The sequence below is a fragment of the Bubalus kerabau genome, chromosome 22 (assembly GCF_029407905.1).
Source record: "Bubalus kerabau isolate K-KA32 ecotype Philippines breed swamp buffalo chromosome 22, PCC_UOA_SB_1v2, whole genome shotgun sequence".
Lineage (NCBI taxonomy): Eukaryota > Metazoa > Chordata > Mammalia > Artiodactyla > Bovidae > Bubalus > Bubalus kerabau.
The window spans coordinates 9,585,915-9,603,038 of NC_073645.1; the positions used below are offsets into that span (position 1 = coordinate 9,585,915).

The window sequence follows — 17,124 nt, forward strand, 5'->3', positions numbered from 1 at the left end:
CTGGGTCATGAAGATCTTTTTTGTACAGTTCTTCTGTGTATTCTTGCCATCTCTGCTTAATATCTTTTGCTTCTGTTAGGTCCATACTATTTATGTCCTTTATCGAGCACATCTTTGCATGCAATGTTCTTTTGGTATCTCTAATTTTCTTGAAGAGATCTCTAGTCTTTCCCATTCTGTTGTTTTCCTCTATTTCTTTGCATTGATCGCTGAAGAAGCCTTTCTTATCTCTTCTTGCTATTCTTTGGAACTCTGCATTCAGATGTTTATATCTTTCCTTTTCTCCTTTGCTTTTTGCTTCTCTTCTTTTCACAGCTATTTGTAAGGCCTCCCCAGACAGCCATTTTGCCTTTTATGCATTTCTTTTCCATGGGGATGGTCTTGATCCCTGTCTCCTGTACAATGTCATGAACCTCATTCCGCAGTCATCAGGCACTCTATCTATCAGATCTAGGCCCTTAAATCTATTTCTCATTTTTTTGTCTGGCTCTTTATTGTGAAAACTGATAAAGATTTGTTACTACTGTGGAAAAATAAAAGATTTTCTGAAAATTAAAAAAAAAAAAATCTATTTCTCACTTCCACTGTATAATCATAAGGGATTTGATTTAGGTCATACCTGAATGGTCTAGTGGTTTTCCCTACTTTCTTCAATTTAAGTCTGAATTTGGCAATAAGGAGTTCATGATCTGAGCCACAGTCAGCTCCTGGTCTTGTTTTTGCTGACTGTATAGAGCTTCTCCATCTTTGGCTGCAAAGAATATAATCAACCTGATTTCGGTGTTGACCATCTGGTGACGTCCATGTATAGAGTCTTCTCTTGTGTTGTTGGAAGAGGGTATTTGTTATGACCAGTGCATTTTCTTGGCAAAACTCTACTAGGCTTTGCCCTGCTTCATTCCATATTCCAAGGCCAAATTTGCCTGTTACTGCAGGTGTTTCTTGACTTCCTACTTTTGCATTCCAGTCCCCTATAATGAAAAGGGCATCTTTTTGGGGTGTTAGTTCTAAAAGGTCTTGTAGGTCTTCATAGAACCGTTCAACTTCAGCTTCTTCAGCATTACTGGTTGGGGCATAGACTTGGATTACTGTGATATTGAATGGTTTGCCTTGGAAACGAACAGAGATCATTCTGTCGTTTTTGAGATTGCATTGAAGTACTGCATTTCAGACTCTTTTGTTGACCATGATGGCTACTCCATTTCTTCTGAGGGATTCCTGCCCACAGTAGTAGATATAATGGTCATCTGAGTTAAATTCACCCATTCCAGTCCATTTGAGTTCGCTGATCCCTAGAATGTCGACATTCCCTCTTGCCATCTCTTGTTTGACCACTTCCATTTTGCCTTGATTCATGGACCTGACATTCCAGGTTCCTATGCAATATTGCTCTTTACAGCATCAGACCTTGCTTCTATCACCAGTCACACCCACAGCTGGGTATTGTTTTTGCTTTGGCTCCATCCCTTCATTCTTTCTGGAGTTATTTCTCCACTGATTTCCAGTAGCATATTGGGCACCTACTGACCTGGGGAGTTCCTCTTTCAGTATCCTATCATTTTGCATTTTCATACTGTTCATGGGGTTTTCAAGGCAAGAATACCGAAGTGGTTTGCCATTCCCTTCTCAAGTGGACCACATTCTGTCAGATCTCTCCACCATGACCCGCCCATCTTGGGTTGCCCCACAGGCATGGCTTAGTTTCATTGAGTTAGACAAGGCTGTGGTACTAGTGTGATTAGATTGACTAGTTTTCTGTGAGTATGGTTTCAGTGTGTCTGCCCTCTGATGCCCTCTTGCAACACCTACCGTCTTACTTGGGTTTCTCTTACCTTGGGCGTGGGGTATCTCTTCACAGCTGCTCCAGCAAAGTGCAGACAATGCTCCTTACCTTGGACGAGGGGTATCTCCTCACCACCACCCTTCCTGACCTTCAACATGGGATAGCTCCTCTAGGCCCTCCTGTGCCCGTGCAGTCATGGCGTGGGGTCGGTCCTCCCGGCCACAGCCCCTGGCCTTGGGCATGGGGTAGCTCCTCCCACCCACCGCCCCTGGCCTCGGGCTTAAGGGCGTGGGGTATCTCCTCCCGGCTGCCACCCCTGACCTCAGACGCGGGGTAACTCCTTTTGTCACCGCCCCTGACCTCGGACGCTGGGTATCTCCTTTCGGCCGCCCCCCGACCTCGGACGTGGGGTAGCTCCTCTCAGCCGTTCCTGCACCGTTGCAGTCTGGCACTCTTCGCCACTGCCCCTGACCTCGGACGTGGGGTAACTCCTCTTGGCCGCTGCCCTTCGGGCATGCGGTCCTCCAGGCTTCTGCCCCTGATCTCAGACGTGGGGTGGCTCCTCTCGGGCCGCACTTTAGCGTCGCAGCCGCCTGCGCTTTAGCGCGCCCGTTGCAGGCAATTTATGTTTTTTTGCCATATTTCCTACAGATATTTTTATGACATTGATGTTTGGAAAACATTGTCCTAGAATATATATCATCAGCCTGTGTATTAATTTTTATGAACTCTGTGGCCAGACTTTGTGGCTTATAGGGGTACCTTGGTCTTTTCCTTTTTTTCCTCTTTTTTTTTTTCATGAGTCTGAGACTTAGCCTGTTTGTCTTTGCATATTGGCATATGGATGGATGTGTCTTTTGCTTCATACACTCATCTTGGGTGAGAAAAAATTGCCAGAGGTAAACACTACTAATTATCAATTTAGAGTCCTTTTTTTTTTTTTAATTTTATTTTATTTTTAAACTTTACATAATTGTATTAGTTTTGCCAAATATCAAAATAGAGTCCTTTTGAATTAGGAGAAATATGGAATACAGAAGCAAACTGTGAATAGAACTCTTGGAAAAGAATATGAGCATTGTGACTATATATTATGTACGTAACACATTCAGGGTTATAATTGTGCATGTTAGGGTAGGTCTGCAAACATAACATGATCATCTTGGATGATCACACTACTAATTCATTCATCTCAAATTTAGTATTGATTCTTATTGTATCAAATAAGTGTTCAGTTGTTTGTTTCAATTGCAATTAACATACAGGATGTGACAGTGGCATGGATGCAACATCCTCTTCTTCTAATTCCATTAATAATCATGAGGATTGATCTGTGTGCCTCTGCAAAAACTGTGATTAGTACAAAGAAAATAATTTTCTAGGGTCAAAGAAGATCATTCTTAGAAAAGTATATGAAAATAATAGAACTTAAAAATGGTGAATACTACAAACTTATAGTTCAGTTCTGTGTGTAGAGTAAAATGAAATTTTTGAATGAGCTATAGTGACACAGTATTTTTTTTTCCCCCCCTGGGGACAGCCTAAGAAAGCTGAATCTCTAGTTTTCATTACAAAGGGGTTTCAATTCACCGTCTGATAATATGATGTCAACAAGCCAAAGGCAGTTAGATGAAGTGAAACTTTATGTTCCAAGCAGTTTTAATTTGTGTATCATTCAAGTAATGTAGCAAGAAGGTTCACCAGAGCTTTGAGAAGTTGACTTTTTGATCATATTTTTCTTTAAATCTGTATTCTTTATGCATGTAAACGTTAACAGAGGGATCAGGTAAGCAAACCTTAGACAAAGATTCATGAGGTTACTTTTCTTTTTTTTTTTATGCTGAAGTGTACTTTTATTTTTTTTAATTTATTTTTTAACTTTACAATATTGTATTGGTTTTGCCATATATCAACATGAATCTGCCACAGGTATACATGTGTTCATATTAAATAATTCCCTCTTAGCATGTCTTATATTCTTATATACTGCTTCTTTGATTGTGTGCCTAGTTCAAGCTTCCCAGGTGGTGCTAGTGGTAAAGAACTCTCCTGGCAATGCAGGAGACATAAGAGTAGCAGGTTCGATCCCTGGGTTGGGAAGACACCCTGGATGAGGGCATGCCAACCCACTCCAGTATTCTTGCCTGGAGAATTCCATGGACAGAAGAGCCTGGCAGGCTACGGTCCATAGGGTCACAAAGAGTTGGACACTCCTGAAGCGACTTAGCATGCATGCACTCAGTCTAGTTCAAGAATTTGAGTGGGGGTAGCCCCAAAAGGAGTGCACGGTAGTAGTGGTGATGGTGGTGGTGTGGTAGTTGTGCACAGAAGACCGCCAAGTGTGACACTGGATGGCCTAATGTTAACCTTGTTGAACTCTTTAAGCAGATTTGTTGGATTACTTTTGTACTAGATCAGGCTTCCCTGGTGTCTCAGTGGTAAAGAATCTGCCTGCAATGCAGGAGATGTGGGTTCAATCCCTGGGTTGGGAAGATCCCCTGGAGAAGGAAATGGCAACTCACTCCAGTGTTCTTGCCTGGAAAATCCCATGGACAGGGGAGCCTGGCAGGCTATAGTCCATGGAGTCGCCAAAGAGTTGGATACAACTTAGCAACTAAACAATAAATAATATATCACTTTTTGAGGGACATTTGATTTATAAGTATTTTCTACAATGTTCAAAAGCACTACATGGTATTTCAGTTTTAATACACCAATTCCGCCCTTGGAATCTTGTCTGAAATTAAACATCAACTAAGTTCAAAAGTAATTATTTTTTTATTTCAACTCTATAAAGTATACAACAGGCACTCGGCAATTACAGCTGCAGGAAAAATACAGAGCAAATCAAAGCAGGTTAAGTTTATGAAAAAGTTTTTAATCTACATCAAAAGAGTGCAAGTGGTCAGTGACCACCGGATGATAGTTGTTGCATTCTGCTAACAAAGGACTCTTTCATGTAGAACAAATTGCAAGAGGACAATCAAATAGCCATGGCTGTAAGAATACAAAAGAACCGACCAGTTGTAAAAACATCATACACTGAAATAAATTTGATAGATGATGCTTCAAGAAACGTCCCTTTACTCGGAAGTCCAAACCTCTGAGTCGCTGTCATGTCCCAGAGCTCTGTCTGTTGATGCAAGGGCAGATAAAGAGGAGGGCTAACAACACAGGGTCAACGTTTAGCTTTCTAGGTCTGGTGAAAACTTGCCGTATAAGTGGTTTGCATATACAAGAACTCAGAGGAAGCATCCTGTTTTGTTGAGTGGTGCAATTTGTTCATTATTGGTTTCGTGATGAGGCTTGGTTAGCAGTCATTTTCCAATTTTTCTTTTGAGTTGGATGGTTTTTCACAGAGTCTAAAAAAGGAGATTTCATAACTTGACTGCACTAGTTTTTTTTTTTTTTAAACTGAATCTGCACAACTTAGCAAAACAGGAATACCTGTATACAGACGGATAGTATGTCATATATTAATTTGACCTGCACATACATTTATACATTTCACAGAAATGACGCTGTATCTCATTAACAGATACACAGCTCTGGTACATTGAACAGAAATAAGAGAACAACTTCATCATTTCTGTAATTCATCAATATTATATAATAAAGGCTTATAAATTGTCAGCAGAAAGAACTGTAAAACGCAGCAAGCTAAGAAAGGACCACGTTTTGAGGTGTGTTTGTCTTTGTCATGCAGCATAACACCAAATTTGTTTTTTTAATAGGATGCCATGAATTTAAGGCACTTGCAACAATGCCAGATAGCCAGGTCATGTTCTAAACTATGGGACGGATGAAGAACAGTACAGTTGACAGAATTTTCAATAATACTGACAATCAGGACATTAATTCAAGTCTACTTGGACCTAAAAACTTTATTCCATACAAATTAAATGAAATAATAATGCTGTGAAACACTAAAAAAAGTTATATGTACCACAAAATATCACACAAAAATATCTATTTACATAAATATTTGTCTGTGGTCCTATTGTGAAAGAAAACATTGTTATGGAGAATGCACAAATCACCTCTACTGTATGAAATTAGTTCCAATAGCCTTATGTTCATGGTAGCTGACTTCTTTAAGTTCACCATCAGTTCAGTCTTTTAGAAATGAAACAGGAAAAATTCAGTAGTTGAATTTATATAGTATACATGTGTGCTTCACATGCATATTCCATAATTTTAGGTAAAAATTATGATTTGTAAAGAATATAATAAAAATAAATTTTTTTAAATGGCATGTGGATCTGATTCCTATATTAAAGAAGGTAGAAACATAAAAATCATTCATAGCAAATTTCCAGAAATCATTTTCCCTAATGTAGTCAATCTATCTCAAGTATAATGATGTTCCTTTCCTTGGCAGTTTTCAGTTTTCCTGTGAGTCAGGACACACAGAAAGCCCTTATATTCCGTACTTGAAATATTAACAAGAAAGTCAGTTAGCAGATCAAACAAGTTGGCACTATTCTAACTTATCTGGATGTTCTTGTAAGAAATGAGAAGGGGCATGAAAAATTCAGAAATAAAGTGGGATGTGCTTTATGAAGCCAGCCATGAAGTTTAGCCCTAGTGTCATTAAGACAGGATTTAAATCCTTAAAATTCACTGTTGAACATTAGATGAATGTTTTCTCTTAGTAACTCTTGTAAGATGTAGTTCACCTGTATTTTTTTGGTGATTGCTTTAGACAGCCTAACGCAGTGCCACAAGTGAAATGAGCAAAGATGCAATAACAAGTGGGAGAAATGCCCTCCAGTTACATTATGCTCAATGCCGCTTCTTCCTTCTCCACAAAACTTGAACATATTGGTTGTCTTAGACTTGAACCATAGTTCCAAATCCAGAGTAAGTGCTAATTTCTGGGGCTATTGGGATATTTTAAAAGTTGCAGGAGAAGATTCTCTTATTTAAAATGACTAGGTAAATTTCATTTTCTAGCAAAACTTTGGCATGCCTAAACCACTGTCTTTAAAAAAAAGATCACTGAACATTGACTGTAATGTTGCAATTATATATTTTTAAAAGCCCAAATTAAAAGCAATATTAAACTTCTGAAGTAGCATTACTAGCTGGATTTTAGATTGATATGTTTAATATTGTTTTGTAAAACCCGTAGAAGAAGGTATCTTGAGGAACAATTTTGAGAAATTATTAAGGGAGGGAAAAATCCAATAATATGAGAATAATAATATCTTAAGATCAAAATTTTAAATTTATTGTAATTACATATAATATGGCCTTAGTACTTTTGTTCTCCAAATGTTTCTTAGATTGTTGTTTTGATAATGTATCATATTCTAAAGTCTTGTGAAAAATTCAAACAAAAATCATAATATATGCCTTCTTGAATACTATATAATGATCTAGTTGGACATATGTTTTATAGAAATGTATACATTTGATTGAGTTTTTAAAACAAAAAAGCAAACCTCTATTTAATATGCCATATTCACACAGTTTCAAATCAGGATGACAGCTTGTAAAATTACACATTTGTCTAAGGAGGTATAATGCTAGTTGGCTCTGTTGCTTAGGACAGCTAATAGTTGTCAAGTGGCCTGCCAATAAAGGACTCTTTGCCAATTCTTTTCTCCATGAAATCAATTTGTTATTTTCAAACCTAACCTTTTCCTAGCTATTATGATATTTCAGATTTGTAATATTTCTGTTCTAATTTACTTTTAAGATAGCAGGTTCCTCTTTCTCTCTCTCTCCTCCCTCCTCCTTTCACATGTTAATAGACACATATTGCCATGGACAAAAAGGTAATCTCACACCTGGCCAGTGTGGTAATCTCACACTTGTTCCTGACCTCATAAAGTTAGGTTTCTCATCTGGTGAATCAATGGTTTTGTGCTTTCTTTTTTTTTTGGTTCAGGCCTAAGACAGGAAGCTAGTTCAAATACATTTTTAGTCACCTTTCTCCCTTTACCTTAGACTATGTTGTACAAGTGAAATCTGACAGGAGTTTGGTTTGATAACTTGAGTGAAAATGCTTGATTCTCTGGCTACACATATAATGATTAGAATTTGTGTTGTCTGTTCAGACACTGACATTTACAGATGAAAGATATACATAGCACCTATATAGTTTTTTTTTTTTTTTGGATGGATCTTAATCCCTCTCCACCCCACCCTATCGTAAGGGTTTATTTTTATAAAAGGGAATATTTTAAGCCTCAGTTTGAGGGTGTGTTAGGTAACAAATAAAAACCAATTGGCTGCTAGTCATTTATTTCCAGGACCATCTTTAAGCACACTATTTAAAAAAATATGAAATGGTTTGTGAATTGCTTTTTTCCCCCCACTCTGTCATGCCAATTTATCAAAAAGAAAGGAACAGATACATCATGCATGTTGATTTTTCTTCAGTCCTCTGTGAAAACACGTATGTACCTGCTATGAAATTTCTCAGCAGAATCCATAGCGGTTGTGCTTTTATCATACCAATTGTTAAAATCTGTCCGAAAGGAAAGGTAACATTCAGTCTCGTCATCAGCACTGCTGGGAAATAAAATCATGAAACTTCTAGCACTGTTTTGACATGACCTCTGTGACCAACACATGTGTGGTCCTCTTGTGTGCGGTATATACACTGGCTTGCAGAAACAGAACCGACAACCCTCACCTGAAGCAAGGGAGGAGTCCAGTTTTTGTACCATAGTAATCTATCGTACCCAATATATTATTTTTTGATCTTCTTGATAATTCTAGCAAGGTACTGACTCTTTTACTAGATTGAAGTGTTTCTTACAGTCTTTCAAATTATAATCAGAGCAAAGCAAGATCATTGCAACAGTGGAGAACATCTCTTTACTGGTGAAAGGCTTTGCTTCAGGACCACCATGTCAACTGCTATATTTAGGTTCAAACAGAAAACATGTAAAGAGCATTATTGTCATCTAAGCAATAAGTCCTAATGCCACTAGTTACTGGAGCAGCATCGATCAAAGGCATCATGGTGACCCCAAGCACTCAGCTTCTCTCTTTCCTTCAGGTTTGCTGGCAGCTGTGTCTTAGAAAAAGCTGTCTTCAGCAAGGCAGAAGCAGGTAAGAGAAATACATTAGAAGTCTATGTCCCATCCTGAGTTGTCATCAGGCGGCGGTTCGTCATTGTCCTCAGGGAAACTGTCAAAATTGCTTGTGTCTGTGGGTGATGCAACCTGTAAACAAGAGTATTAGTGGAATTCCAAGCTAGATTTTTAAAAGCATTCTTTATTCATTCCTTATTCAGTCAGTGGCTATTTTTGGCCTGTCTACCATGCCAAATACAAATACAAAGGATTTGTCCTTTGTATTAAGGATTACAGTGGTGAATAACAATAGGGATAGTTTTTACCCTTCTAGGGTTTACACTCTAGGAAAGAGTAAGTTGTGTGATTAAAAGAAATAGTTAAAAACATCTCTGTAAACTCTTACAAGTTTACTGGCAGTTCAATATGCAGAGCATAAATAAAAGTGGTGATGAAGCAGACTTTAATTTCTCTCATATTCTATAATATTTAGAACTTCATATTCTATTATATATTTGTATACATATTTTTTATATATATATATATATATTTAATTTAATGCTACTGTTGCATAAAAGGAGACCCCTGGTGAGTATGTTAGGATACTTTAGGCTTTTATTTTCCTCTTAAAGTTTCTTATTCTGCCTTTGTTCTAAAAAGACAACTTCATGAATGCAGTTAACAACTGTACTTTACTTTGTTTGTGAATAAATGTAAATATAAGCATACAAATTAAAATAATAAGTACAGAAATTGTTTCTGTATAATGAGTGGTCTTAAATTAGTCCCAGAAAAAAGGATGTATATAAATGAAAAGCTCAGGAGTGCAAAACATCCCTCTCCTCATTAGTTAAGACTGAATATATTTTATTAGATAGATGCTGTATTGAACAAAAATATAAATGCAGTCAATTGAAATCTATTTCAGGTTAACACAGTGTAAACACTTAGTCCGCTTCGTGGACTAGTAGTTTAACAAAATACCTGATATATTAGAAGAGAATGTCTTTCTTTTAGAGCCTGGTCAAACAACAAAAGAAAAGAACTGTGCTTAGGAATACTTAAAAGAACTGTGCTTTGGAATACTTTAAAGAACTATGGGGGCAGGGGAGGAGGAAGTATGTGGAGCATAAATGAAATGATATTGGCCAGGAATTGAAAGCTGTTGAAACTGGTAGCTGAACTGTTGTCTAAACCCAACAAAAAACCACAGGGCAGGGAATGTTGTGATGTGGCCCATTTGGATTGGGTTCTTGGAGACAGAGCATGGTGGAGTCATACACAGAAGGTAAGAATAACAGATTATCCTAACTCATCTAAGTATACTCAAGTACACACTACAGAACTTATTGCATCTTGTATAGACAATACATGAATGTGCAGAAATTGAAAATAATTTGTGAATATGACTAAATAAGGTTGTGAATATATTCTTGTGCAAAGATGTTTAAAGTTTTTATAGTATGTGGAAAAAGAGATTCATTATACTCTTCTGTCAACACTTGTATATTTAACACATTATAAGTTTGAATTTTAGAAGATGTCATTATGTTAATCTGCTATTTTTCCTATATTTTAAGCTGATGATAGGATAAAAATTTTGAAATAGCAGATCTTTGATGACTGACAAATACCTTTATGTGTATCACACAATTACAAACTGGAAAGTTTACTTACACTTGGTATTATAGGAGGTGTCAAGGTGCCTTTTCTTAAGCCTTCCCAATTAAAGCCCTCAAACCATCTAAAAAAGGAAAAAGTAGATAGTTAAAGACATTTTACCTCAGCTAAAACCTTCTCAAAACAACTTATATGATATCCATGACTGATGGAAAACAGGTAAGCAAACATTTTCATTATGAGAATAATGTTTTCTATTTAATTGCAGATTTTAAATGTTAGCTTATTAAGTGGAATGTGTTTTTTTAAAAAAAATCTAATTGTCAAAATTTTAAAGACCAACTAGCAATTGCTTTTGATTCTAGTTATTTCAGTCATGACCTTGTTCCAAAATGATCATTATAACTTAATAAATGCCATAATATGCTTGGCCCTGTACCCTACAGGTTGTTATTTTAAGAAGGTAGAATCAGGGAATGAAATGTCAGGATGGAAAATTACCCTTCCATCTTTGTCACTGGGCAGCCTCAGTTAATTAACCTTTACACATCACTGTCTTGGTCTCTATGTATCCATATCTCCTTTTCTTTCTTTCTTTTTTTGGTACAGTGAAGGTACTTTGAGTATGGCTTTTTGTGGAAATGGGGACCAAATATCACAAAGGTCTTTGTTGGTGTTGTTCTCTTTGAAAGGTTTCATCATTAGCAAATGATTCCATGAAATTCCTGCAGGCTTTTTAGACATTCATAGGTATTCTGGTAAACGCATTCCTTTGGTAGGGATGTGAATTTCCTCTGCATGTTACAGAAACCAATCGGGAAAGACCAATATGATCTTGGTTTAGCTTTAGAACATTCAATCAACATGGGTAAGGTTTACTATTTAAGACGCTGCTATTGTTTTAAAAAATGACTGTACTCTGTACTTTTTTTCCCACTGTCATAGCATCCAATTAGGAAATGGTTGAAAAAATGTTTTAGTTTTAGTTAAAAAATGAGGCATGATATATAGTGGCATACTTTTGTTTTTAATATTCTGGTAGAGAATAGATTTTCAGAATTAAAAATATATATTTCTTATTCATGCTGGAGAGGAAAAGTCCTAATTAGTAGGAGTTGGGAAAAACTAAATTCAGTGAATCTGTTGTTTAGAATGTCACAGGATCAAATGCGTCTAAATAAAGTCCTTGAGACGGAACTAGAAAGATCCTAAATAACAAGGCTAACTAGTTTGCCTGTCTCATTGGATGCTCCTATAGACTAGTTGCATCAGTTATATAACCACTAACTTAAAAACATCAGCCTCGGGAAATATTCTCTGAACTCTTAAACCGTAAGTTATAAGAACACTTACTTGTGCTTTTGAATGTCTTTCACTCCGTTTTTCAAATTCCCTAATCTTTCTGATGGATTATCCCTAAAAATAAAATAATAATTGTTAAAAAATCTATTTTTTTAAAGGATCATAATGGGAAAAACAATGTGGTTGAAATGCTCACCTGCATAGTTTTTTAATTAAATTAGCAGCATTTTTGGCAATCTTCTTTGGAAATTCTATCATGTCAATCCCCCTCAATATGATGTTATAGGTTTTCATAGGATCTGGGCCTGAGAAAGGTGGGCTTCAAGAATGACAGATATGAAGAGAGATAGTATTTAGTTTTCTAAACAAGAAAAGTTACAGTGTTATTAACAACTCCACAAATGACATCAGTTCTTATTTGGAGACATATATTAATAGGGGTAGTGGAACCAAACTTGATCAATAGCAAAATGGTGTAGAAACCTTGCAAAGCAAATCATTTAGCAAAACCCTTAAATGGGTCAGGTTTGTCCACTGTTCCCCTCGTTTCTTTTCTAGCTCTGGTGACTAACCCCTCTTGCTGTCCTTAGTCATTCAGAAAGCCTCTTCTATTTTTCAGCCCTTTCTCACATTTGCAAGCTCACTGATTACACTTGAACTCCAACATCATTAGAATGGGTGACAGGAACATCACTGATATGACCCCATCTTAGACCAGTTCTACCCTCACTCACTGGGATCCAGGCATAGCAGTCTTCTCTCTGCTCCTCTGAAGGACCAAATACTCTCCCACCTTAGGGCACTGTTCATTTTGCCTGAAAGTTTCTTCCCAGGCCTCCTGGTTAATGCCTCACTTATGAAGTCTTAGCTTAAGTGTTATGTTGATTACTCAAAAAGGCCTACTGTGAGCAACCTAATACAGCCAATCATATAACCACTATCAACTGACATAATGTAATGATCTAATACCAGAACTTAAAGTTAGATTCACCTATCATACTCTCTTATAGAACTGTTTTTTTTTTTGCCACTTATTGTACTTTGTAACTACTTCATTTTGGTATTTGTTTTATACCCATCTTCTCTTCCAGTTCCATGCTGGTATTCCCGGAGTCTGGGGGAATGCATAGCACAGAGTAAGTTGTCAGTAAATATTTGTTGAACTAATGCTCCTACAGAATAGTGCTCCTCCTATCCTTTTCTCCTTCGTTATCAGCCTTCAGAGATAACCTAACCTAAGACCTCCTCTTTGTTAGAAAGGATGTAGTATCCAATCCCTCTAAACCAAATCTTTTGGTTTATTTACCTATCCATCCTTGGATAGCCAGGCTTTGTGCCTGGCTCAGGGAATACAGATGTGACTAAAGTTAACTCCTTCCACCACATTTCCCAAGTTCAGAAATAATTATGATGTGACTTGATAGCTGATTTCCTTGGAAATTATTCTAATACAGTGTTTATTCATATTTCTTGGGGGAAGACATTTTATGGATTATTTTCTGTCTGTCATATTTTTTAATAGCAGTTCAAATTATTTCCTTCTACTGAGAAAGCTGAAAACAATGAATTACTTAAAAAGGGTAGGATAGTATCTGCCTTAAGTTTTGTGTCCCTATTTTCTGTAGCAAGTACTTTAAAAAAATATTTTATATTGGAGTATAGATTGACAGGGCTGTGATAGTTTCAGGTGGAAAGCATTGGGATTCAGCCACATGTATCCATGCTGCTGCTGCTGCTAAGTCGCTTCAGTCGTGTCCGACTCTGTGCGACCCCATAGATGGCAGCCCACTAGGCTCCCCCATCCCTGGGATTCTCCAGGCAAGAACACTGGAGTGGGTTGCCATTTCCTTCTCCAATGCAGGAAAGTGAAAAGTAAAAGTGAAGTCGCTCAGTCATGTCCGACTCTTCGCGACCCCATGGACTGCAGCCTACCAGGCTCCTCCATCCATGGGATTTTCCAGGCAAGAGTACTGGAGTGGGGTGCCATTGCCTTCTCCGACATGTATCCATTCTCCCCCCCAAATCCCCTCCCATCCAGACTGCCACATGACATTGAGCAGAATTCCCTGTGCTATATAGTAGAACCTTGTTGGTTATCCATTTTAAATGTAGTAGTGTTTTCATTTTAGTTGAAAACTGCCTAACTATCCCTTTCCCCCAGGCCTTTCCTCCTGGCAACCATAAGTTTGTTCTGTAAATCTGTGAGTCTGTTTCTGCTTTGTAAATAAGTTCATTTGTATATTTTCTTTCTTTATTCCACATACAAGGGATGTCATGATATTTCTCCTTCTCTGGCTTCACTCAGTATGAAAGTCTCTAAGTCCATCCATGTGGCTGCAAGTGGCAGTACTTCATTCCTTTTATGGCTGAGTAATATTCCATTGTATATATTCACTGCTGCTGCTGCCTTATCCATTCATCTGCTGATGGACATTTAGGTTGCTTCCATGTCCTGGCTATTGTAAGCAGTGCTGCAATGAACGTTGGGGTGCATGTATCCTTTCTGACCATGGTTTTATCTGGATATAGGTCCAGGAGTGAGATTGCAGGGTCATATGGTAGCTCTATTTTTAGTTTTTTAAGAAACATTCATACTGTTCTTCATAGCGACTGTACCAATTTACATTTCTACCAGTAGTGTAGGAGAATTCCTTTCTTTCTACATCCTCTCCAGCATTTATTTGTGGATTTTTTGATGATATCCATTTTGACTGGTGTGTGGTGATACCTCATTGTAGTTTGGATTTGCATTTCTCTAATAGTGATATTGAACATCTTTTCATGTGATTTTTGGCCATCTGTATGTCTTCTTTTAAGAAATGTCTGTTTAGGTCTTCTGCCCATTTTTTGATTGTGTTGTTTTGATGATGTTAAATTTCATGAGCTGTTTGTAAATTTTGAAGACTAAATCCCTTGTTGGGCACATCATTTGCAAATAACTTCTCCCAATCTGTGGGTTGTCTTTTCATTTTGTTTCCTTAGCTTTCCAGTTTAAGTAGGTCCCATTTATTTATCTCTGGCTTTATTCCATTATTCTGGGAGATGGATCAAAAAAGATATTGTTTCAATTTATGTCAGAGAGTGTTTTGGACTTAATGTTTTCCTCTAGGAGTTTTATAGTGTCCAGTCTCACTCACATTTAGGTCTTTAATCCATTTGAGCTTATTTTTGTGTAATAAGTATTTTCTGTTTACTTTGTCATTAACTGTTACCTGTCAGTTTAAACCACGTTTTATAATGTATTAACATTCAGTTCTATTTAGTATTCTCCTAGAATTTAAGGATTTTCTCTTTATATAATGTTATGGTTGAATATTCTCTTTGCTCTCAAGGTAACCTGCCAGTTTTTATTTTCACTATAAAAATGAAGCACCACCACATCTTGGATTTATTGTCAACAGCTTCATGTTTTTTCTAACTTATATTTTTGCTTTTGTATTTATTTTAGAAAGACAGGGCTTCCCTTGTGGCTCAGCTGGTAAAGAATCTGCCTGCAATGCGGGAGACCTAGGTTTGATCCCTGGGCTGGGAAGATCCCCTGGAGAAGGGAAAGGCTACCCACTCCAGTATTCTGGCTTAGAGAAGTCCATGGACTGTATAGTCCATGGGGTCACAAAGAACTGGACACGACTGAGCAACTTTCACTTTTATTAGAAAGACAACAAAAATCACTTATTAAAGGTGATTTTTGTTGTTTTTGCAAGTCATGTATGTTTTGTCCAAGATATTCATGCAATACGTGAAACATATAAAATTACTTCAAACGAAAAATCACCCAATGCCCTTAAATAATAATAGATAGTTACAAATATAATTTCATACATTTCTCTATGTAGATGGAGAGACCTACAAGATTATTATATATCCATGCTTTTCAAAATTAAAAAAAAAACTATTCAATTTAATTTTACTTGAAGTTAACATGAAACTGAAAGAAATGCTGAACTTCAATTTGTACTTGGTCACCAACAATATTAATCCCTAAATGTCTCTTAAATTAAGAAAACATTTTTGCTCAGAAATAAACTCACACACGTTTGATCAATCTACAACAGACAAGGAAAGAATAAAGACAGTCTCTTAAAAATGTGGTATTGTGGACACTAGACAGCTATGTGTAAAACTAGAATACTCTCTTCTAACACCATAAACAAAACTCAAAGACCTAACTGTAATGTTGGATACAATAAAACTCCTGGGGGAAAACATGCAGCTCATGCAGCTCTATATAACAAAAACAACATCCCCACTTTTGATTGGGTTAAGACCTAAATAGACCTTAGAAAAATCAAATAAATCTAAACTACATTGAGGTATTACCGCACACTGGTCAGAATGGCCATCACCAAACAAATCTAGAAACAAATGCTGGAGACAGTGTGGAGCAAAGGGAACCAACCCTCCTACACTGTTGGTGGGAATGTAAATTGTTGTAGCCACTAAGGAAAATATTATAGATGTTTCTTAAAAAGCTAAAAATAGAGTTGCCATATGACCCAGCAATCACACTCCTGGGCATATATATCCAGAGAAAACTCTAACTGGAAAAGATACATGCACCCCAATGTTCATAGCAGCATTATTTACAATAGTTAAGACATGTAAATAACCTAAATGTCTGTCAACAGAAGGGTAAAGAAGATGTGGTACAAACATTCTATAAAAGTGGAATATTCCTCAATGATAAAAAAGAACAAAATAATGCCATTTGTAGCAACATTGATGTACCTAGAGACTGTCATATTGAGTGAAGTTAAGTCAGAGAAAGACAAATATCGTATATCACTCATATATGGAATCCAATTTTTTTTAAAAAGAAACAAATGAGCTTATTTATAAAATAGAAGCTGCCTATGTTCTCCTCTAGGAGTTTTATAGTTTCTGGTCTTACGTTTAGATCTTTAATCCATTTTGAGTTTATTTTTGTGTATGGTGTTAGAAAGTGTTCTAGTTTCATTCTTTTACAAGTGGTTGACCAGTTTTCCCAGCACCACTTGTTAAAGAGATTGTCTTTTCTCCATTGTATATCCTTGCCTCCTTTGTCAAAGATAAGGTGTCCATAGGTGTGTGGATTTATCTCTGGGCTTTCTATTTTGTTCCATTGACCTATATTTCTGTCTTTGTGCCAGTACCATACTGTCTTGATGACTGTGGCTTTGTAGTAGAGCCTGAAGTCAGGCAGGTTGATTCCTTCAGTTCCATTCTTCTTTCTCAAGATTGCTTTGGCTATTCGAGATTTTTTGTATTTCCATACAAATTGTGAAATGGTTTGTTCTAGCTCTGTGAAAAATACTATTGGTAGCTTGATAGACATTGCATTGAATCTATAGATTGCTGCCTTATGACCCAGCAATCCCACTACTGGGCATACACACCGAGGAAACCAGA

At 37.0% G+C, this 17,124-nt stretch overlaps 1 protein-coding gene across 33 annotated transcripts in view; it reads right to left on the bottom strand.

The window, feature by feature from the left end:
* Nucleotides 1-4,542: 4,542 nt before the first annotated feature.
* Nucleotides 4,543-17,124, bottom strand: part of PRKG1 (protein kinase cGMP-dependent 1) — a 1,681,227-nt gene continuing 1,668,645 nt past the window's right edge. For all 33 annotated transcript variants that reach the window (XM_055561124.1, XM_055561106.1, XM_055561119.1 and 30 more), the window contains 4 exons: nt 11,933-12,055; nt 11,788-11,850; nt 10,492-10,558; nt 4,543-8,964 (listed from right to left, as the gene is read on the bottom strand). In XM_055561124.1, the coding sequence (XP_055417099.1) occupies nt 8,866-8,964; nt 10,492-10,558; nt 11,788-11,850; nt 11,933-12,055 (352 nt within the window). In that variant the 3' untranslated portion in view covers nt 4,543-8,865. The remainder of the gene's footprint in view (nt 8,965-10,491; nt 10,559-11,787; nt 11,851-11,932; nt 12,056-17,124) is intronic.